At 29.0% G+C, this 23,866-nt stretch overlaps 5 protein-coding genes across 5 annotated transcripts; 3 read left to right on the forward strand and 2 right to left on the reverse strand.

Annotated features, from left to right (window-relative positions):
* Nucleotides 1-9,345: 9,345 nt before the first annotated feature.
* Nucleotides 9,346-10,083, reverse strand: EIN_449370 (hypothetical protein; the record flags this gene model as incomplete). Its single annotated transcript, XM_004253487.1, has 1 exon — nt 9,346-10,083. One exon carries the CDS (start codon nt 10,081-10,083, stop codon nt 9,346-9,348), a length of 738 nt encoding a protein of 245 aa, XP_004253535.1.
* A 5,414-nt stretch (nt 10,084-15,497) lies between these two features.
* On the forward strand, nt 15,498-16,970 carry EIN_449380 (hypothetical protein; the record flags this gene model as incomplete). The annotated part of the gene is made up of 2 exons (XM_004253488.1): nt 15,498-16,390; nt 16,415-16,970. 2 exons carry the CDS (start codon nt 15,498-15,500, stop codon nt 16,968-16,970), a joined length of 1,449 nt encoding a protein of 482 aa, XP_004253536.1.
* An 822-nt stretch (nt 16,971-17,792) lies between these two features.
* On the forward strand, nt 17,793-18,299 carry EIN_449390 (hypothetical protein; the record flags this gene model as incomplete). The annotated part of the gene is made up of 1 exon (XM_004253489.1): nt 17,793-18,299. One exon carries the CDS (start codon nt 17,793-17,795, stop codon nt 18,297-18,299), a length of 507 nt encoding a protein of 168 aa, XP_004253537.1.
* Nucleotides 18,300-18,746: 447 nt separating this feature from the next.
* Nucleotides 18,747-20,549, forward strand: EIN_449400 (tyrosine protein kinase FRK, putative; the record flags this gene model as incomplete). Its single annotated transcript, XM_004253490.1, has 1 exon — nt 18,747-20,549. One exon carries the CDS (start codon nt 18,747-18,749, stop codon nt 20,547-20,549), a length of 1,803 nt encoding a protein of 600 aa, XP_004253538.1.
* A 2,541-nt stretch (nt 20,550-23,090) lies between these two features.
* EIN_449410 (ariadne RING finger, putative) lies at nt 23,091-23,866 on the reverse strand (the record flags this gene model as incomplete). The annotated part of the gene is made up of 2 exons (XM_004253491.1): nt 23,091-23,184; nt 23,254-23,866. Coding segments are annotated over 2 exons (707 nt in total), but the record flags the coding sequence as incomplete, so codon positions are not given.

A 23,866-nucleotide genomic window follows, 5' to 3' on the forward strand; every position in this document is an offset into this window, starting at 1 on the left:
TAATATAAAAAATAATTAATTATTTTTTGTGTTAAAAAAAGTGATTACAAAAAAATTATTTGGTAAACAAAAAAATAATTGTATTTCCTTTATAATATTCATATTTAAACAATTGTATTTTATATTAAAAATGTAGTTTTTGATATCCACACATAGTTACCAATATGACAAGACATGGAATGATAAATAAATAATTAACAATCATGTTTAAATGTAATTTTTGATGTAAACATAAACCAAAGATAATAATTGTTTTTGACATATTTTTGATTTATGAATATATCTTTTATATTTAAAATAGGTGTGACCATTTTCATTGTGTAACTACATCAAAAAAAAATATTTTTTCAATAACTCACTGTTGATAATAACATGTAAATAACGTTATTTTATATATATTATTTCATAATTTATTTTGTTTGACTACACACATTGATAGCACATTATGAAAATGACATCACAACTGTTTTTGAATAGTGAAATAATAACATGATTATACAGTTACTTTTAATGAATTTATTATGATAATTAAAATAACATGATTTACTTTTATACTTTACATGTTCATTGTAAAATGAATAAAATTATTAAATGTGTAAACTTTTTGAGTGTGTAAACATATAATTTCAAACTAAACAATAAAAAATTATTAAAGTATAAAAAGAATGTAAATAAATATTATTAACTACTTGTTGTTCACAACCCATTTGTACATGTTACGTTTAATAAAATATATATTTACTGGTTAAAATAACTGACAATTACATTAATTATGTTTATGATAAATAATCAAATATACATGCGAACAAATTAAAAATGTTGATAATAAACGAATTTGTTTTTTAAATTACATTGGTGTTGTCACTTAGATACGATTAAATATATTTTATAAATTTAATTAAAAATATTTTTCTATTTTATTAATATTCAATTTGAAAACAATTGATTTGTTATTAAATGTTTGTGTATTACTTATAAAACTCGTGCATTGTATTTTATCCAAAAAGACAAACGTTTATGTTTTAATTCACTGTTATATATGATTTTGAGAAATAACTGTTATTATAGATAAATATGTATAGAATTAATATTTAAAATAATAATGTGTATTCATTTTTGTTGAAACAACTAAGTTAATGTACCACAACGAATAATTCTAAACAATTTTATAATTTTTTATTGTCTGCTTTCATTTATTGATGATAAAATATTTATTTTTATATCTTATGTATATATATGAGAAAGCAACAAGTTAAAAGCAAAATTTTTTTAAACTGTGCTATTCTAGTAAATTCAATGTAATGATTTCAAGTTCAGGTTTGATGTTACACGTTTACACACTAAAAAGTTATCCAGTTTTTTATTTTGTTTTTTTATAAAAATGAAAATGCTGTGATTAACAGTAAAACCTAATATATCATCTATTGTTATTAAATTATTGAAATTAATAATCAATACATGTTTCTATTATTTATAATAATAAATGTTGTGGTGTTACAAAGGTATATATGTTTAATTATGTATTTTATATAAACAATAAGAAAACAATAGTTAAGAAAGTATAATCGTATATAACAACTCTCTTACATGTTATTATCAACAAAAAGTTGAACGAAAATAGTGTACATAGACGTAGTTACACAATGAAATTGATGATAATTGTTTATTTTTGTTTTTATGAATATCATAATTATTTCACAAAAGTTACTATTTACAATCAATAAAATCAATGTAATTAACAACTATTATTTAAGTGTAATTTGATTTGAGTATTATTATAGTATCAACACTGTTGTATTTTTTTGTTTATTTGAACGTTTAATTGCGTTGATAACTTTGTTATGAAAATTGATAAAACGATCTGTTAAGGTTAATGATGATTTTATTTAACCAATTCAACAATGTGTAAATTTAAATTCAAAAATGTGAAATTTTAAAAAATATTTTTTTGTTATTTGGTAAAGAAAAAAGTAAAATACCGATTTACAAAAAAATAATTAATTCGACCCAAAAGATCTTAAGATTACTTGGGTCGTGACAATCTCGAAGGTCACCTTAAATGTGATATTTAAATATTTTGTTTTTTAAAAAACCTTTATTTTAAAAACAAAGTTTGTGTTTATAAACTGGTTTTCAAAAGTCTTTACTAGGGTGTCCCGATTTTTTGCATTTATTTTGTTTATTATTTTTGGGAGTCGTTTTTTGTAATAAACATCGCTTATTTTTTCCAAGTAAAAAAGAGAAAACTGTCTTCAAAAAATATTTTTTTACTTGAAGAATTTTTAAGCATTAAAAAATTCCAAATAAAATTTGAAATAACGGGATTTTTGTTTTTGAAATACACACAAATGATCCCAAAAGTGCATTTTATTATAAAAAGCTGATAAATATAATGCCAAAAATTTTCAAAGTCTAGTCTTCATTTATAATAATAAAATAAATAACAAGCGCTAAAGTATCGCGCAATATCGATATACTGATGGTGTTGTCACAACAATGACTGAAATACCAAAACACAAAATTATTAATTGTTTGCTCTTATTTATTTTTTCTTTAAAACTCGTTATTTCATTTTCTTTTGTTTAAAGAACAAAACCACATGTTTGTTTTTAATTAAAATGAAAAACTAACGAAACTGATATTCAGTTACAAATTGACACAAACAACAACATCCCAATTTATTAACGTGTTTATCGTTGTATGATTTGACCAACAACATTGAGTTTGTGTTGTGAAGTATCGAGGTGTGGTCAAATCAAATAACGGGATCGGGTTTTTGGAAAAGGCTGGCTAATATTCCGATAAATTCCCGATATTGTACAAAAATAATTGAACGGGATTGGTATTTTTTTCAAAATTAAGTCTGTACTTTCGATTTTTTGTTTTTTTGTTTTTTAGGAAAAACAAAAAATAAAAAAGGGATTTCAGGAAGTTTTAAAAATACTGCGGTACAGACTTTTGAACTACAGTTTATTTCTTTTTATACCTTAAGTTAAAAATATAATATAATAAAAATTGTTGAAATTTATCTAATAAATATGTTTAAATTATTCAATCAATTTTATAATTGAAAAGAAAAATGGTTGATTTACTTACAAAAAAGAATGAAAATAAATGAATTACAACATAACAGCTTCTCGTTGTTTATTAAACAATCTTTCGAATGTATTGTACAGCTTTGGGTTTTGATTTAATACGCTTCGTCAATCTAACAAAGAAATCCCCACCAGAGATCAAAAAACTAATTTACACACAATATTTCCAAAATGCAGTACAAACCCATTTTGGATGATGACGTCATCAACCTTAGACCCAAAGAAATTTAAGGCGTCTTTAAATCCGGGTCAGTTGTTACACTGAGTGTCGCTTTTCTTTTTTCAACAATTTTGATTTCCATAGCTTGTATTCAATTGAAGAATATCCCAATAACACTATGAACGACATAATAAACATACGCCTCCATTGTGTTTTTTGCAGTCTCAAGTATTCTTTTAATAGTCTTAAATCACATTTTCAAGTTTTTGTTATCGAGTGGGAGTGACATCAAAAGGAGTAATATTTTATTTCCAAATTGTATCTTGGGTTCATACATCTGTTAGTTGGCAGCAACATGGAAATTGACTTCAGTCTCATTTCCACCTTTTCTTTCACAAATTCGCCAAACTTGTCTGTCATACAAGAGAAGAGCAACTTATTTTAATTCCCACAAAACTGCTTAACAACTTCCTTAACAGAGTCTCAGAAGACATCTTTCCCCCGATTGGGTGACAAAATAATCTGGCAAAAAATAATCCGACATTTTATAATTTTACTTTTAATGATTTTCAATTAAAAATGCAACAAATTTCAACATTATTTCAAGTAATTTTTTGTTATTTAAAAATAAAAATAAAAACATAATTTTTATTCTATTAACTGTATATATAACATTGTGTGTTTGTAAACTATTATTTATATAATATAAATCAATGTAAAATACTTTTACTAATCTATTTTTATTTTTATATAAAATTAGTTGCTTTGTATTTATAATATACCACATAAATAGTATAAAAGATATAATAATAGTCAAGCTAATATATTTTTGTTTACTGCAGAAGTATTTTAATGTTAATTGGTCATTTTATGTTTCGATACATTTTATAAAAAACATAATTTCAATGTATTGTGTAACTTGGACAACATTAAAAATAATCAATAAAATTAAATTTATAATATTTAATACAAATAAATACAAATAAATACATATTATTATTGGTGTCTATCATATTTTAATCCTTTCGTCTTATTTTATGTAAATAACCAATTGATCTTTCGAATAAAAATAAAAAGAGTTTTTTAATCATAATATATTTATTTAAACAAACAATAATAAAACTGTGTATGTCATTTAATCCAGATTTAAAAGAGATTAAAAGCCAAAAAAGATGCAAAGATGGAACCTACAACTTATTGCCAGTTGTTCAAGGTTACATTTATCATTCTCAAATTGGAAAGAAGAATGAAAGTATTTATAAATGTCAAGATTGTGATGTAAAGATTAAAGTTGTTAAAAGTGATCCTGACGATTATGGTCAAATACATTTTGTTGATTATTCTTATGTAGATACAGAAAAAACAAAACATCCACATTATCCAAAAGACAAAGTAGATACCAACAAAACACTCCGCACCGTCTTTTCAAAAAATGCCAATTTATTACTTTCAGCTACCAAAATAATGGATCTTAATGAAGAGTTGTTTATAAATGACAAACAACGACAAACAACGATAAGACGTACGATCAACAGACTTAAAGCGGAATTAATAAAAGAAAAGTTTGATGAATTATTCGAAAGTGAAAATTTTTATGTTAAAGATGACGATGACTTTTTCATTTTAATAAATGCATTTAAGATTAAACAAATGAAATCCAAAACAGTATCTTATGTATTGATGGACGGGACATTTTGTTCGTGTCCATCCAATTATGAACAATTGTACACTATTCATTGTATATTATCAAATGGTCAATGTTTTATTTTGGTTCATTGTCTTATGTACAGAAGAAGAGAAAAAGATTATATTAATTTGTTTGAAATAATAAATACCTTTTTTCTTTCCGTTTGGGAAAAACCTTTATTTTCCAAAAATGTTAGTATTATGATCGACTTTGAGAATGCAGTAATTAACGCTTTAAATTATTTTGAATGTTTTGTACATGGGTGTTATTTCCATTTTTCGCAGTGTTTATGGAGATGTGTACAAAAAAGTGGATTGTCAAGTTATTATTTTCCAAATTCCTTAATTTGGACATTTGTCAACAAATTGAAAACGTTGGTTTTTTATAAACCAAGCGAAGTCAAGGAACGGTTCATTAAAATAAAACAAACAGCATTGGATATTGTAATAGAAGAAAAACTAACAAATGGAATTCGAGAAATTATTAATTATTTTGAAAAAAAATTGGATTGAAAAATATCCAATTTTACTGTGGAATCAATTCAATCAACAAATAAGAACCGACAACTTATCTGAAAGTTACCATTCGGCGTTAACAAAAAGGTTGTCAACAAAGAAGCCATCTTTATAGGCTCTCATATTGAATATCATGAATGTCGAAAAAAATGCAACTCAAAAAACTTCAACAAATGAGCAAGGGCCAAAACCATTACAGTAGAAGACCGACAAAATTGTTTTATTTGACTTTAAATTATTATAGTGGTAATGAAATGGAAAATGATTTCCAAAACAATTTGGTCGAAGTTGTAGAAGATTATCATTGGAACAAATTATATGAAATGAATGAAAGTAATGAAATAGAGACAGATTTAAATGTTACAAATTTACATCTTTGCAATGTGAATGAAAGTTTTGTTGGAGAAGTGACAGACAGTTTGAAAATTAAAACATTAAAAGATAAAGACGCAGAAAATAAAACGTGTCAAATACAACAAAAACAAGACAAAATTGCAGACAAAACAATTGCCACTCCAGTTGATACGCGGATTGATACACCCAAAGACAAAATAACAAAGAAAAAAGGAGGAATAAAAAAAGTGATTATGTTCCTCTCTCAAAAAGACGATTTGTTGGAGACGGTAAGAAAAAAAGAAAACAATCAATAACTGACTTATGATATTTTATATTATTTTATGCAATTTTTATAAAAATAGACAATTTAAAAATAAAAATTATGTTTTTATTTTTATTTTTAAATAACAAAAAAAGACTTGAAATAATGTTGAAATTTGTTGCATTTTTAATTGAAAATTATTAAAAGTAAAATTATAAAATGTCGGATTATTTTTTGCCAGATTATTTTGTCCGTTCACCCTTTCCCCCAAACACACTGTTGTTTTCCACTCAACTTCTTCAAACACTTCATGCTGTCGTTATGTACAAAGAATACTCCTGACATGTAGGTGGGAATGAGCGAAATTTATTTCAATCCGGTTTAATTCCCTTTTGGTTGTTTGCTCAATGTCAATGCAGCAAGTTTAGCAATTTCCTTGTTGATCTCCAAGAAGTAGTACTTTGATTCGTTGTAATTTAACCCGAGATTTGACGCTTCTCCACTTCTTGCATTATTCTGACTGCTGTGAGTCCATCAACCAGACATTGGGATATCTTGACAACCATTCAGACTCGGGACTGGAGGACTGGAGGATTCGGGGACACGGACGCAGGGGCCTTTTGCCGACTTGAATTTAAGCCGGCATCTGTTTGATTATACATTGTTAAATGGTATAATATTATATATCGTAAAATAAAGTAGAAAAAACAACCTTGATGTTATTGTGGTTGAATATTAAATTTGTGTTTAAATATTAAATTGTACGTTATTTTTTTAATTATTGTGTTTCTTTACAATAAAAAATACAATAAGTTATTAATACAACGTTGAAATATTAACACATTCGATTATTTATGCCTTTTTGGGTTTTTTATGGGGGGTTTGTTATGCATTGAATGCGCACAAATTGTCTGTATTCTCTATTCAAAAACTAACTCAAAACAACATATAATTATAATCATATTTTTATTTTTTTCAAATTTACAAACAATGTTATAATGTATAATTATTATAATTATTAATTTTTATTCAAACTGTAAAAATAACAGTCAATTTTTTTATAAGAATACTAATAAAATTGTTTATTTAAAATTAAACATGATGTTTTGTTATGATTAAATTAATTAAAGTATGTTTAACTATAATTAAAGTGTTTACTATTATATTTATCGATTTACAAAAGCCTTTTTATATTAACATTGAAATGACGTTTTGGTGTTATTTTATTTTTTTATAAAAATTTAACTGTTATTTAAAAAAACAAGAAATATTGAAATATTTTATAAAATCCTTATTAAAAATATCATTTATTCTTAACAAACAAAAAAAATCATTTGAATTAATTGTTTAAACTATTTTTCTATTTGTTTTAAAGAGTTTTTGTTGAATATAATAAACATTATGACAAATAATAACTTTTTTATTAATTAAAATTAATATTCATAAAAACAACAGGAACAACAAAACAAATGTCGGGATATCTCTATTTATAAATCCTACAATCCAAGCTATTTTTACATAAAATTTAAGTTGATTGGGTGTAAATTGACAAACATAAAACATATTTTGTTGTTAAAAATGAGTTAACATTTGAATATTAAAATTTTGGTTAAATAATCAATTGACATAATAAATTTATCACCACACTAACGTACGACAATTAATTAACAATTTGTATAAATTGAAAATCTTTTCCGTTATAAATCCAACGCCAAGTTCTGTCTTTCTGAATTAACACAATTAAGAGAGGTTATATAATAATCAGAAGATCCACTTGTGCAATCATTCTTTTTATATTCATTGTATTTAACATAATATTCTGGAAGATTGGCATCGTCAATTTCTTCTAAAAAAGCAGTTGTGTCATCTGTCCATGAAATATCATTACACGAAGAAGCGTATTGAAGAACATATTTAGTTTAGACTTGTTTTTTAACTACTTTTTGAGCAACTAAATCATTGTTTCTATAAAAGTGAAGTAATGTCCACACACTGAAGAGGCGAGTGCAACAATCGCCACAAACAAACCAAACATTGCACCCGTCCATTTTTTTGGTACTGCCACGACAACGACTTAGCGACTTGTTCGTTGGTTTATGATGATTCTGAAATGTCCATGTCGTTCCATTTTGTACCAAAGTTGATCATAACACTTTGTAAAAAAATGGGATTAACAAAGTGACATTATAAATAAGTTTTGGAATTATTGCAATTAACGTAAACTTTGCATTCAATCGGATCATCACTCGCAACTATTTGGGCTTTAATTATTACTTTGCGTTTTTCCAAGCAAATTCGAATTGTCTTGTCAAGTGTTTAGCTCTTTTTTCATGTTTAGTTCTTGTATATCGGACTCATTGAGTGATGTTTGATGTTAATTAATTTAATTACCTTTCATTTTTTTGAAAAGTGATTCCTTTCTTTTGTGTTTGTCATATATTTCTCTTTCTTTTATAACTATTTTGGTTTGTTCTTTCTCATTCCAATAACAACAAGAATGATTTGGTGACTTTTATTATATGTTGATAAATAATATTTTAATTATTATAAACAATAATATCTTGTTATTTATAGTGACATTTGTGGTCTAAGGGCAGAATTCCACCCTTCCAAGGTGGAGATCCGGGTTCGAGTTTTGGCAAATGCATTTTTTGTTTTTTTATTATTGTTTTATATAGATCAAATAAACAAAAAACAGGGTTGGCCAAGATCCAGTTTTTAAACAACTTCGTGGCAATCTCTAATACGTGTCAGTTCATTTTAAGTTTTAGCATATTGTCAACAAAAAATTCAAGACGTTTTTTTGTGTAAAAATGTTTTTAAAAAAATGTAAAACTATAGTTAACGATTTAAACAAATTTTTAATGTGATTAAATTAGACCAATGACGTTTCAGAAATGGACTCGACTCTTAATTATAGAATCATTTTCTTTTTGTCCACTACTTTTTGAATAATAAAGCCACATCATCACAATAACAATTCTTTAATTGAAAAAATCTGGAAATGCTTTCTCTTCCGATCATTTCCCGAAGAAACGTATCATCTTGCTTTGAAGTTTTCTTTAAGTTTCTTGTAGCAATCTTTTTGGGTGAATATATGACTTATCTCAAAATACAAGACTTGAGAAAGAAATTGAGGAAAAAGGGTAATAAAAGATTCTTATGAGTTGGGAAATTATCACAAAGATTGCTCTTTGTTTAAATGAGAATGCTCCCCTATCCCTCCACAATTCCCGTTTAATTTAAAGAAAAAATACCAAATAAAAAAATCTTTTTGGATTGAGTTAATTTTAATCATCACGAAAGTCTGCTTCAATTTCAGTCTCATCTTCTCCACTTTGATCTTCTCGGGCATTTCTGTGTTGCTCATTGATAAGAGCATTCATTTGAATTTGTTGTCTTCTTCGATAAATTCTGTTACTCTCTCGATGCAGCTTTCTTCTTTCTTCTATGCTGTTCATGAAATTGTCAACAATGTTTTGGTAATTAGCTGCATCTTCCACAATAAGTGGGTTAATTTGGATATCAACATTGCAAAAACAACAGCAGAAAACAAACATGGCATCAAAATTTTCAAACTCTTTCACAAACTTTGTTCTTGCAAAAGCAAAGACGGTTTTAAGCCTTCCGAAGTATCTTTTAATAAGACAACATTTTTCACGGAGAGGACTTGTTGTTGGGATAAACGAATTGGGAACATAAGCATCAATTCCCTTGTACCCTTTGTCACCTATCATCTTCTTTCCTCCCAGCATATGACTGATTTCCTGAGCCGTTTCTTTCAGAAGTTTCATATCGTGCTGTGCTCTTGGTTTTCCTTGAGAAACAAAAGCTGCTGTTCCGCTTTCTGCATTCACGATTACTTCCTCCTTAATGCAATATGCTTTGTACTTTCCACTGTAAAATATCATCGAAGAAGCGAAATCAGTGCTTTGTCGATTACAAGGAACCATCGTGCAATCGATAATAGCACTTACATTAGTGTTAAGGAGATTCTCGCCCTTAAATGTAATGAAAGAGTCTCTCATAATCTGAAGGAACAGTTTTGAACTTATTATGATCTCTCTTTCTATTTGTTCATTGGTTTTAACAAAAGGAAGACACAGATCACGAATTATTCTTAATTTATCATACTTAAAGAACAAATAAAGAAGGAGGATGCGGTCGTCGGGATTGTAGAAGAATGACTTTTTCCTCTTTTGTCCACATACAAATCACTAACCACCGGTCTGATCATCAAGAATACCAACGGGTTTAGTCCAAGGAATGTAAAGAGTGATTCAAGCCCGCCATATCTTTCGATTAGAACATTAAAGAAAAAGTGTGAAGTGGGAGATTGTGTCGTGTGTGTTGGTGGTTGAGTTGATTGTCTGGCGTTTTCAACCTCTTGGTCAATTTCCGTTCTTATGATCCCATTTGTTGGGACTCTTCGTGTGGTGTGTGTATTGGTACTAGACATAGGTTTTTATTAACAGTTACCCATTGATCCTTAAATTGTTATTTACATCATAAATCAATGATGTAATTGTTATGTGTTGTCCAGTAAGCAATAATTAAAACCAAATAAATTATACAAAATCCAGTTTTGAAAGAGCGAATCATTGCGTTTTTATGTGTTCATATTCGCTTAGTCGCCATCTTTTTGTACAAATAATAAATTATCACATGATACTTTTTCTTAGTTACTACTTTAGTTTATTAAGGCAAATATGACTTTGCTCAAATTCGTTGTTTTTTAAATAGTTTTGACTAATACCTCAAAATCATTGGTCTATTATCATTATATTGTGTGAAAATTTAGTTTTTAAGAACAATGTTTAAAAAGTTAAAAAGACGTGAAATATTCCGTTACAAAGTTATTTAAATCAAATAACAATATTCACAACGTATAATACTTATAAAGACAGAATATACTCCCAAATAACAAAAATTATTATAGATAACTTGATTGATTTCAACATAAAATAAATTTTTTTTACAATAAATATATTTTTTCAAAACATATGTGAATATAAATTATTCATATAAGTTTTGATATGTTTATTTACGTCTCTTTTAAAATAAAGTGTTAATGAATCAAATTGTAGTATTTTGTATTTTTATTATTATTTACAATAATACAAAACTAACAATGTATTTTTTTGGATTGAATAAACCATATAACTTTCAAAACAGTAAAACTTATCTTTAAATTATCTTAATGATAACAACGATTATCCAAAATACAATAATAATCAGTCAAAATAATGATTACTCGTTGAATTGAAAAAAACACAAATATCAGAGTAGCTGCTTTGAATTTGTTTTATTTACACATGAATTATATAATTGGATGGTTTTTATTTACAATCAAATCAACACAAAGAAAAATTATATTATTGTATTTTAATGTTATTTAAAAACAACATTTTGTTTGATATAAATTATCGTTTTATATTTTTTTATTTTATCATATGGTATAAATAATTGTGTTTTGTCATTTATTTTTTTAAAAAATGATAATGTTATTTACCATTTTAATGTTTTTTAAGTTTTTTTTCAATAACATGATCGTTTGGCCGACCCTGAATAAACTCGAGATTTCCCGATCTTTAGATTACTTGAATTTTGTTCAATATTATTCAATTTTCAAAAAACCCAATATTTGATTATAAATAAAAAATTTAACAACTATTAAAAACATGAATTTTTAATTAACCTTAGGAGTATGAAACCGATTTAATTAAATCGTTATTTTTTAATAAAAAAACAAAAAATAATTAAAAATTTTGTTATTCCTTTAAAATAAAAACAAAGTAATTGTAACACTTTAAGCAAAGAGTAACACGGTGAAGACTACAAGTTGGGTCTTTGCAAAAATAACAACCAATTGAACTTCTCGCGATAGAGCCTCTAGACCCATCAACGGAACCACAACAACAACAACAACAATTCTTTTGAGTAGCAAATTTGACTTCTAATGGATCGTGTTTGGTTGATCCAACTCTTCTACCTCGTTGTTTATAAACAACATCTCCATCTTCAGTTGCCGTTTGATTCGCGGTTCTCTTTTTGTATTTTTCCATTTTCACGTAAGGTGTTTCAGAAACAAGCACTTTACGAGGAACAAAACAACAAATTGGTATTTGAAATGTTTCTGTTGCACCAGTTTGAGTAAACAGTGCAGGAAAGTCACTTCTGGTAATAACTTCGAGCTCAAGAAGATTACCCAAATTTTTTCTTTTTGATTTATTTACTCTATCCAATGCATGAGGTTTACACATTTGTTTGGCCAAACGCAACAAAAAGGATTCTCTTGTCGAATTTCCCGATATTTTGAAAGCGTTATATGCACAAATATCTAAACAATTGAAAAATAAAGCCAATGGCCATCTTCTTGTACCTCTTTTGCAACTGAAGTGTCTCACCATTTTATCGACCATATCAACACCCCCCATTCCCTTGTTGTATGCATTTTGAATCCCAAAAATACTTTTTATTTTATCAAAAAACATCAATTCTTTTTTTGAAGTCAACATTGTAACTGCCTTTTTCTTTTTGTCAAAATAGTTCAAAATAAAAAGGGGGTGTGTTGGTGGTTCGTCTGTTGCTGCTTGTTTTACCAATACTAAACAAATAAAACTTTTGTAAGGTTTGGTTTCTCGACAAATTGATGGCACAAAAGTCCTGTTTTTACGGCAAGTTCCAACCGCGTCAATATTTCTTTGTTTTAATCTGACAGCAAGATTCACTGTTGTAAATAAATTATCAATATACAACGTTGTTTGGTTACCTACCAAAAAATCTGGTAATATCAAAGTATCAATCATTTTTATCACCAAATTTTCAATGTAATTTTCTTCATTACCAGCAACACTTCCTAAATATAGCTCCGAATTACACACCAAACCAGAAATGTTGTCAACCATTGTCCATACTTCATTCCGTATTTTCCCGGTTTTGTTGGTATAAATTGGGTAAATTTACAATGACCAAAATATTTTACCAGTTGTTCATCTATGCAAAATGAACTTTGTAATGAGTTATTTTTGGTATAAGATCTCATATTTGAAATATAAATCTCAAAGAATGTACTCACCAAAAAATAGTGCTTGTTATCAAATACACAAGACTCTTCATCTAAAAGACCACTTTCCTCGTTGACATTTTCATCTTCGTCCTCCAAAACCAAATTTTCGTCTTCTTTTTCAATTTCTTCACTTGAAGAGTCACTTTCTGAGTTTTGTGTTGCTCCTACAATATCAACCCATTGTTGAGTGTTTGTTATCAACTCTTTATTCAATACTTCATCTTGCAGATCTGATATATGAGTGTAATCTCCATAACTTTTCTTCTCATTCTTCTTTTCCACTTTCTTTGTATACACTTTATCAACTTCCATTGCTTTTTTCTTTTTTTCTTTTTTTATTCTTTCCCCTGCAAATTTATCAAACCTCAAAGAATTCATGATCTGCAAGAATCTTGTTTTTGACATTATCGCTCTGTAAAATTTGTTTCCATCAATTCGGTTGTAAAGAAAATTGAGACTCTTTTTTGAATCGTGGACAACCCCCCATATATAACAAAAACCCAATGAATGCATTTAATTCGATTGCATTTAGGTCTTTCCATCTCTCTTCATATAAAACATTCCCAGCCAAATTAGTTGATTCAATAATAATATCTTTCATTTCGTCACTAAAAAACACTTTAAAGTAATCAGTAAAGTCTCGATCTTGCTGAATGGTCTGGAATTGTACTGGGTCAACTTCTGGTACATTATCAATTCTCACATTCATTTTTTCCCAAAAATACAAGGGTTCTTGTTTCCCTTTCACAGTTTTTGTAGACAAAAACATTTTAATTTTCGAGTTTTGTAATAACAATTTTTTTATTTATCAATTTACAAAAATAAAGTTGTAAATTGATAAATTTATTTTTTTATATTCTAAAAAACTAAAAAATAAAACAATCCACTGACCAAACGAAGATGTTTTATATGGTGTTGCTGAATAAGTTGCTCTTTTGACAATAACCAGTGGAAGGCAAAAGACAACGTGTTGTTGTTTTATGATACTACCACTGACATTTGAGATAAACACAGCTGGCAGTGTGATAACCACAAAGTCGAAAAACTCAAAAAAAGTCACAGATGATTTCAATAAATGCGGAAAACAGCCTGGTGTCTTGATTCAAGTGATTGAATGAGATGTGTTATGACTGCAACTCGCCAGGGAAGTTTGAGTTAAGTTGGATACATATTTTAAAAAGGTAATTAGCAATTGATGTTTTCCTCTTTTTCTTTGAATTTGGGCAATGATTTAATTAAATCGGTTTCATACTCCACAGGTGGAAAATAACTTTCACAAAAAAAAACAAAAAACAAAAAAATAAAAAAAATAAACATCCTAAGGTTAATTAAATTTTATTATATATAATTATGAATAAAGTCAGTCTGGAAACCTTATTTATTCCAAAAACCTTATTTATTTTTTTCCCTTTGGAAAAAATGCAAATTTGGGATGTTTAATAAATATTACTATTATTTAAACTATTTTCCAATAACACAACCAAAAACATAAATGGGGTTAAAGTCATTTAGCCAATCATTTCATTTTTTCTGTTTGTCAATAAATGGTGATATTAATGTTGTTATTTACCTAAAAGAACAGGAAAATACACAAAACAAACTAAGTTTTTTGGATCATTTTTGAAGAATTTTGCTATAAGGCGTGAGTCGACTTATTAAATGTACAGTCTGTCTCAAACGATATCTGGTGCCTTTTGGACCATAAAAAATGGAATAATTCGGGGAGCAGTCCCAAAAATCCATCCCAATTGTTTCGGGTTTTTTCACGCTTTACCTAATGCCCGATGTTTAGACAAAAATGAAGGTATTTTTTGTCCACCAGATAACGTTTGAGACTGACTCTACTCTTACAAAGAGCGAAATGACGTCCACACAGCCAAGACAATTTATTATAAACAACTTTTACCCGACTGCAGTACAACCATTCAATGTTCGAGTCTGCCAAGCGTGGTGTTCTTTTGATTATGATTGTCTCGTTGTTTTTTATTAATTATTTAATTAAATTCAAGTTGTTTGTTGTCGAATTCTCGTGTTGTATTTGTCATCTCATACAAAAAATCCGCCCAACCGCTGCTTACAACAACGGCACCACTCTCTGGTGTTATACGCGATGTTTGAGCGTAAAAAATCAAATTTGTCAATTTGTCTAAGTTCGTTTGAATTGAAAAAACAAAGATTTCAAGTGAAAAAAAAATAATTTTGAAAAACAAAACCAAATAACAAAAAAATAACCTATTTTTGTCGATAAATAAGGTTTTTGGAATAAATAAGGTTTCCAGACTGACTTTATTTTATTTAAAAACAACAAAAAATAATTAATTTTAATGTTTATTTTTATTTTTATATTATCTAATATATAAACTATAAAAAAACATGTTTGATTTTCATGTTATGTTGACGATAGTTATCTTTTTATTTGTTGTTACTTGTTCGTCTACATATTGTATGGCTGGGTATTACCTATCTGTTACCGGTTCTAGTTGTCTAGTTTGTCGCTCAGGATTTTTCTGTCCAGATGGATTAGACGAATATCCTTGCCCAAAAGGTTATTATTCAAAACTCAAAGCCGTTGAATGTACCCTTTGTCCCGACGGGCAAAATGCACCAAACATTATGTCAACTGTTTGTGTTTTATGTGCTCCAGGGACTTATTCGTATGGAAACAACAAAGAAGTTTGTACCGAGTGTTCTGCTGGGACTTATTCTGTTTTAGGTTCATCAAAATGCAGCAATTGCTCTTCTGGGACTTATTCATTTTCTGGATCTTCAAGTTGCACGCCGTGTTCAGATGGTTATTATTCATTAGGAGGGGCTTCGGTGTGTAGACTATGTCTAAGTTTATCATGTGTTTCTTGTGGTTCAACAACTGGGAAGTGCACTTCATGTTCATTGGGAAGCGGCTTTGTGTCAGATGGAGTTTGCAAGGCTTGTGAAGCAGGTTATTACTCACCAGGTGGTACTATTTCGTGTTCAAAATGTCCTATAAATACTTATGCCAAAACTAGTAGCGGTAGTTGTTCAAGTTGCAAAACAACATGTAAAACATGTGATTCAACAAATGGGGATTGTTTGACTTGTTACAACAATTCGTTTGTTTTAAATGGTCTTTGTGTGAGTTGTCCAGCTGGTCAATATTTCAATTCAAAAAGTTGCTCTAGTTGCCCAGAAAACACTTATTCCTTGCAAAACAGTTCGACCTGTACAAACTGTTCTTCGTGTGTAACATGTGACCAAACAAATGGACATTGTACTTCTTGTAAGAATGGGTAGTTTGTAGACAACAAATACAGATGTGATGATTGTGTTGCTGGGACGTATGGTGATGGCATTAAATGCACTCCCTGCCAAACAGGTACATTTTCAAGTGTATCAGGAAGTGCCAGTTGCATGTCATGTCTTTATAAATCTTATTCAAATACAACTTCTTCAATTTCATGTACAGAATGCAACTATTATTGCACTTCGTGTAATGGGGAAAATGGATTCTGCTCTACTTGTATGGATGGTTGTGTTTTATCAGGAAATTACTGCATTCCGTGTCAAGCCGGAACAGCAACAAACAAAGATACAAACACATGCGATGTCTGTCCAGCAGGAACGTATTCACACAATCAATCAACAACTTGTTTACTTTGTCGGGATGGGTTTTATTCAACAGAAAAATCATCAATTTGTTTGCAATGCAATGTTAATTGTCTCTCTTGCAACAACACAAATGGGAATTGCACGACTTGCATTTCTGGGTATGGTTTAGATGAGTTGTTCAATTGCCACATTTGTCCAGTTGGTACTTATGCAAATTCAGCAAACAACAAATGCCAACAATGTGGAGACAAAACATATTAACCAAATGAAGGACAAACATTTTGCAATTCATGTGATATCAACTGTGAAACGTGTGGTAGTGTCAGTGGCAAGTGTTTGACGTGTTATGCTGGATATGGACTTGACAATAATGGGAAATGTGAACAATGTGGTGATGGGTATTATTCACCTGGTGGGACATCATCGTGTTCATCGTGTCCAATTGAGTGTGTAAACTGTTACAGAGAGAGTGGCGAGTGCACAACATGTCAGTCTGGCTTCAAACAAGTTACAAATCAAAATACGGGAAATGAAGAGTGTGTGTCGTGTTCGTTGAATGAGAATTGTGTTTCATGTGATTTGAATGCAAACGAATTCGATAGAACGTGTGTTGAGTGTGTGAGTGGGTATTACCTGAAAGAGAACAGATGTTACAAGTGTTCACAAATAACAAATTGTGTGCAGTGCTCACAAAAGAGCAGTGAGTGTCTGTCGTGTTCGAGTGATTTTGTATCAAATGGTGGTGGGTGCGTATCATGTAAATATGGCGAAGTGAAAGTCACTTCAAATAGGTGTATGAGTTGTTTTGATTTAATTCCAAATTGTTAACTGTGTGAATACAACAACAGGAATAAATTATGTACAAAATGTTATGTATCGTATGTTATTAATGATGACAAATCAGAATGTTTATTGGCGTATTCAAACACAACACATTTAAACTCGGAAACATCAAAAAGTGATGTTAATGATGTTGGCTGTTTGCATCAAGTGAATTCTATTTGTTTTATGTGTGATGAAACCCACATTTTAGTCGATGGAAAATGCATTGAAAAAACAGAAGACAATTGCTTTGATTATTCAATGAAAACATGCAACAACTGTTTTGAAAACGTCATCACAACAAACGGCAATTGTTTAATTGAAAGCACTTGCAAATACCAACTCACTCATAACGACCAGACTGTCTGTCTGATCCACAACAATAACACACAAGAAGGCATCAAAGCCAACAACTGCAAATACACACAAAACGAGTTTTGTTATTTGGCAAATGAAGGATATCACACAACATTTAACACAGATGGTAATACTGCAAATTGTGAGGATGCAGAGATCTGTCAAATTGTAAATGGATATATAATCAATATATCATGTAAAAGTGAATTTGTGATGACAACGAACGGTTTGTGTTCACAAGACTTTAACTGCGCAAATTACAGTGGAAGTGTGTGCACAACATGTCAACAAAATTATCACACTGCAAGTGGTGATGTGTTTCCAATGACAACGAGTGTGTTATTCAAAACAAAAAGATTTGCATTTTGTGTAGCAACAACAAAATCACAAATGATGGGAAATGCGTTTTAACAGATTCAATCAAATGTAAAGAGTTTGTTGGAAATGTTTGTACTCAATGCGACGACGATCATTACAAAGACGGGACTGGGTGTTTTCCAAAACAAGACAAATACAAAGACTGTGAGCACTTGAGTGTTGTGTCATCGTCTTGTCTGGAGTGCAACAAATCTCATCTTCTTGTTGACAACATGTGCGTTGAAAATGATACCAACACATCAAAAGCAAACAATTTACAAGTAACAAGTGAAACAACAACAGACAACTGCATACTGAGAAGTCCAAAAGGGTGTTTGCGATGTAGTGATGGGTATTACATATTTAACTCACTTTGTGTGAGATGTGAGTACCCCTGCACACACTGCTCCAATTTGACGTATTGCACAAAATGTGATGCGTACTCGTACACCAAGAATGGCAAGTGTTTTGAAATCAATGAAATACTGAGTGTGTGATGTGATGATGTCGACATATGAGGGGTGTGTTGTGTGCAAAGACGGGTACATGCGATCAAGTGATGGCAAGCAGTGCGTTAGATGTGACACGTCGTGTAAAACATGTTCCAATGATGGTGATTGTGTTGTTTGCAGTGATGGATATTACAGAACACCAAACAACAACACTAAGCTGTGCAACCCACAAAAAGAATTGAACAACTGTTTGAACAAGACGACGACTGGGTGCATATTGTGTGAAGGTGGTTTTGCACTAAATAACAATTTGTGTTACAAATGTGGTGAAAATTGCACAACTTGTGATGCCACTTTTGAGTGTTTAAAATGTGGTGATAACAACATTCTAAAAGACAGAGTGTGTGTTCACTTCTCACAAATACCAAATTGCATCTCATTAGAGAACTCCTTGTGTTGGGAGTGTGCAGATGGCTACAAGTTGAGTGACGACAAAATTGAGTGTTTTGCAAACACGAATTATGGTGTGGTTGTTGGTCTTCCAGTAGTGTGTGTTGCTGTGTTGGTTGTTATAATAATCACAATTGTAACAATTGTTTTTCTGTTTGTGCTGAGAAAGAAAGACAACAAACACACTAAAAATGTGTGTGTCTTCAAGATGAGTCGCTCCAATATTATGATGACGAAACTTGATGGCGACATTCTATCAAACAAAAATGAGATTTCATTTGGTGATGAAGACGACAAGATCTGCATTGAGACTGAAAGTCGCGAATTGTTGTGTGTTGGCAACTCGTCTAAAAGTAACATGAAAATTCAAATCACAACAAAAGACAAATGCAACAAATACAAAATTCGCACAGAACCACAAATAGTGACTTTAAAAAGCGGATTTGCATGTGAATTTGAAGTATTTATAACGCCATATTGCACAATGGATTTGAGTGATGAAGTCATGATTGTTTCACTTGATTTAAAAGGTGGTAAACAAAACACGACTTTGGTGAACATCAAAGCACTGGTGGAACAATCAACACGTCTTGATTACGACGAAATCAAAACAGAGAAGAAACTTGGCGAAGGGTCTTTTGGAATTGTCTACAAAGGAACTTACAGAGGAAATGTTGTTGCAGTCAAAAAGATGAAACACGTTGACAACTCAAATGATGAAATTGGAATGATTGAATTTACAAAAGAAGTTGAGATGTTGGACAAATTTCGGAGTGAGTATATCGTCCACTTCTATGGCGCCGTGTTTATACAAAACAAAGTTTGCATGGTCACCGAGTTTGCACAATATGGATCTTTACAAGACTTGATAAAACACAAAACGAATGATGAAGTTGACATGAAAATGCGAGTTAAAATGATGAGAGATGCATCAAAAGGGATTTTGTATTTACATGAGAATGGGATATTACACAGAGACATCAAGCCAGACAATATTCTTGTGTTTTCATTTGATTTGAATGATAAAGTTAATGCTAAATTGACTGACTTTGGAAGTGCAAGAAATGTGAATTTGTTGATGACTAACATGACATTCACTAAAGGTATTGGAACGCCAGTTTACATGGCGCCTGAGGTGTTGAAAAAAGAAAAGTACACAAAAAGCGCAGATATATTTTCGTTTGGTGTCACTATGTATGAAGTGTTTGGGTGGACTAATGTTTATCCACTTGACGCATTTAAGTTTCCATGGAAAATAGCAGAATTTGTGATGTCTGGAAAACGACTTGAAAGAAAAGAAAATATACAAGAGAAGTTGTATGAAAATATACAGATGTGTTGGGCTCAAGAAAAAGCAAACAGAGCATCTATTGATAACATAATAAATGAACTCGCTTTGTAATTCGTTGTTTGTTATTTATTCAAATGAAAATATATCATATATTTGAACTTTATTTCAGTGATAATGAAAATAACAGTAATACAAATATTAATACAAAGGTTTAACATGAAGACTTGGTCTATTATGTTTAAAACTATAAATAGTTTAGTAATAAACATAATGAAATTAAAAACCAGGATTTGGTGATAAAAAACCAAACACAACTTATTGAATTTGTCTTGTAATAAAAATTATATCTTTATGTGAAAATAGTTACTTCTATATTTGATTTTAAATTTTTAAAAATGATTGTATTATATTGCTTAACACACTTTTTTGTTCAAATTTGAACACCACATAATGGTCATTACTTATAATAACAAAACTATAAATGAAATATTATTTCACACACAAATTAAATGTTTGTTTGTGTTTAAACACATATTACAAATAAATGATGGAAATCAAGTAAATATACAATAAAAACCAAATATGACATAACGATTCATTCGAAAATGTATGTTTAATGATGATACCGTATAGATTTTATATTTTTAAATTTACAAATATGTATAATATTGTAAAAAGCACATACATTAATGATTTAATTATTATCCTATAATAATAAAAAAGTATATAATAAAAATTATTATATTACAGATAAAAAGTCGGTGACAAAGTATAAATAACCCATTATTCTAATAGTGTTTTTTGTTCAATAATTTCTATTCTCTATTAATCCCTATTTTTTAAAATTTTTAATCACTAAAAAAGGGTAAAAATAAAGTCGGTGGAACAACACTCATTTGCAATTTTTTTGTTGTTTTCCAAAGAAATGAAAGGAAAAAGACTATAAATTGTAAAAAATAAAAAGTGCAATATTGTATTTAAGCTGTTCTAAAAAAGGTGATCTTAATAAATAAAAACTTTGATTATGAAAAAAATGATCACTTTTGAAACCACAAACCCTCATTTACAAAACTCACTTGAAATAACCAAAGACAACAAATACTCAATTTAGACTTTACCAATTACTACCATCTTTTCATATAGCTTCCAAACAGTTTATTTTAAAAAAAACGGATGGAGCAACAGTCTCACGAGTTCTTAAAAAAAAGGTTTGTTCTTCACATGATCTTACTTTTATTTAAAGAATGGGTTCATTTGAACCTTCGTTGGATTAATTAAAAACAGTGGATTTTGCCATTTTTTGATAACAAATCTTTGTTTTCTTTGTCATTTGCTTTGGGTTGAGGTATGTGATGTGAAAGTTATTAACGTCGTTGTCGATGGTTGTAAGTTTAATCACTGTTGCTTGGTTGTAGATTACTGTTGTCTGTAGAAAGTCCGAAATTACTTGACAAGTCGAAAAGCAGCTTATATATTAATGAAAATGTGGTAAGCGCTTTTAACATAACAAACCATACCTTCACTTTGAAATGATGCACCCATGCTTTCATACATTGCCAATTGATTAATTTTTTACACTTTTAATAATGTGTGTTATTTCCTTTATAATTAACTAATCCTTTTATCATTTTTTGCTTTTATTAAAGCCATATTTTTTAGGAATTGTTCCAGATAGTGATAAAAACAATGTTAGTGAGCTTCAAAAGCATTACAATATGAACATCATTTTAGGTGAGAAAATTGACATGGAGTGTTAAGTCAATTTAAGTATTATTAAAAATATTGATCTTATTTTTTGTTATATTAAACATTATTTCTTGTAATCGACTTTATACTTGTCACCTATATTTCCTTAATCTGTATAGTTATGATATTTTGTTTAAAAAGGTTAAACTTTTGGGCACAAAACTTGACCACACAATAGCACTATTAAACAAACAAAAAAAGATGAAGTAAAGGTTTTATTATAATGATTGTAACATGTACTATATTTCCCGATATTTGAGAATAATTATAACTCAAGCACTTTTTAAACGATATTAACAAAAAACTGCAATATAATCATAAAAAAATATATATAACATTAAAATATTTTACATAAATACGGTTTAATCACAATAACATAACTCTAATTTAATTGTCCATAACAACTTCTTTACTAATTGTTATTGACAATAACAATAAATTTTTATGACTAATTGACATCATTAAAATAATTTTCTCAAATAAAGTAATGTTGATCAAATCACCGAAATAACATTCTGATGTTGAATAGAAAGATTTTTTTATTAATATGTTTGGTTTTTTATTTATTTGTAAATGATACAATTATCAGTTTTAATTAATCAAATAAAAATACAACAATAATATTTAATCAATAAATAATATTGATACTGTATTATAATCATGATGTATTTGTAACATTTTAACACTTTTAAATGATTTACAAACAAATGTTGATGTTATTACTCTACCAACATTTTAAAGTTAAAAACAAAAACAAAATTTGGTAATGAATAATTTGAAAACTGTATTTTTTGCTATAGGCCATTTGAGTGTCGATGAATTAATTTGAACACAATTATGAAGTTTTATTTTAAACGTTTTTTTTATTCAAAAATAAGTTGTTTTTAATATCAAACTGACATTAAATCAATTAGTAAATTGTATGCACCCAGTTGTATTCGATTTAAAATGAGTATTTGTGTAGTCAGCCATACAAAGCCAGCAAAATTGATGTCCACAACTTAATGTCAGTATTTATGATATTGTATCAAAAGTTAACATTTCAGTGTTTTAAACAGTACAAACAAACCTACAAGTCATATGGTTACATCCTCCATTTTTACGAATTGGGTTTTTGCACTTTGGGCATATTTTTGTGTTTTGTTTAATCCATTCCGTTGTTTTTCTCATGTTCTCATTATCATCATCGACTTGTTTTTTCCACTCCTCGCATGTTTTTCCGGGGTGACAAACACACAAACATTTTTTACAGAACTCGTGTTTACAGTGTGGGCATTGCGCATTCACAGTGCTATTTAATGATAACAATGAGTTGTGACATTTGGGACACAAAATTGTCTGTTCTTCAAACATCTTTTTATTTAGTCTTTCAGTGTATTCGTTTATTAACTGTTTGTCATCAACTAAATCATATAAATTGATATCTGATAATTCAATAACTTGTGAACAACCATGCTGTGGGCAATGAACTTTTTGCCATGTATTATTCATTTGCTCTTTAATCGAATCACAAATACACGACTTGCAAAATCTATGACCACATTTATTAACATAAGTATCACTGTATGGTTTATCTTCATAACATATTTCACAACTAAATAATAAGACATTTTGAGAATTTTGTTTTTCTCTGTAATTTTTCACACATTCTTCTAAAATGAAGAGCTTCTTATTATAAGGTT

Source organism: Entamoeba invadens (genome assembly GCF_000330505.1).
Source record: "Entamoeba invadens IP1 unplaced genomic scaffold scaff_1105074725415, whole genome shotgun sequence".
Classification (NCBI taxonomy): domain Eukaryota; phylum Evosea; order Mastigamoebida; family Endamoebidae; genus Entamoeba; species Entamoeba invadens.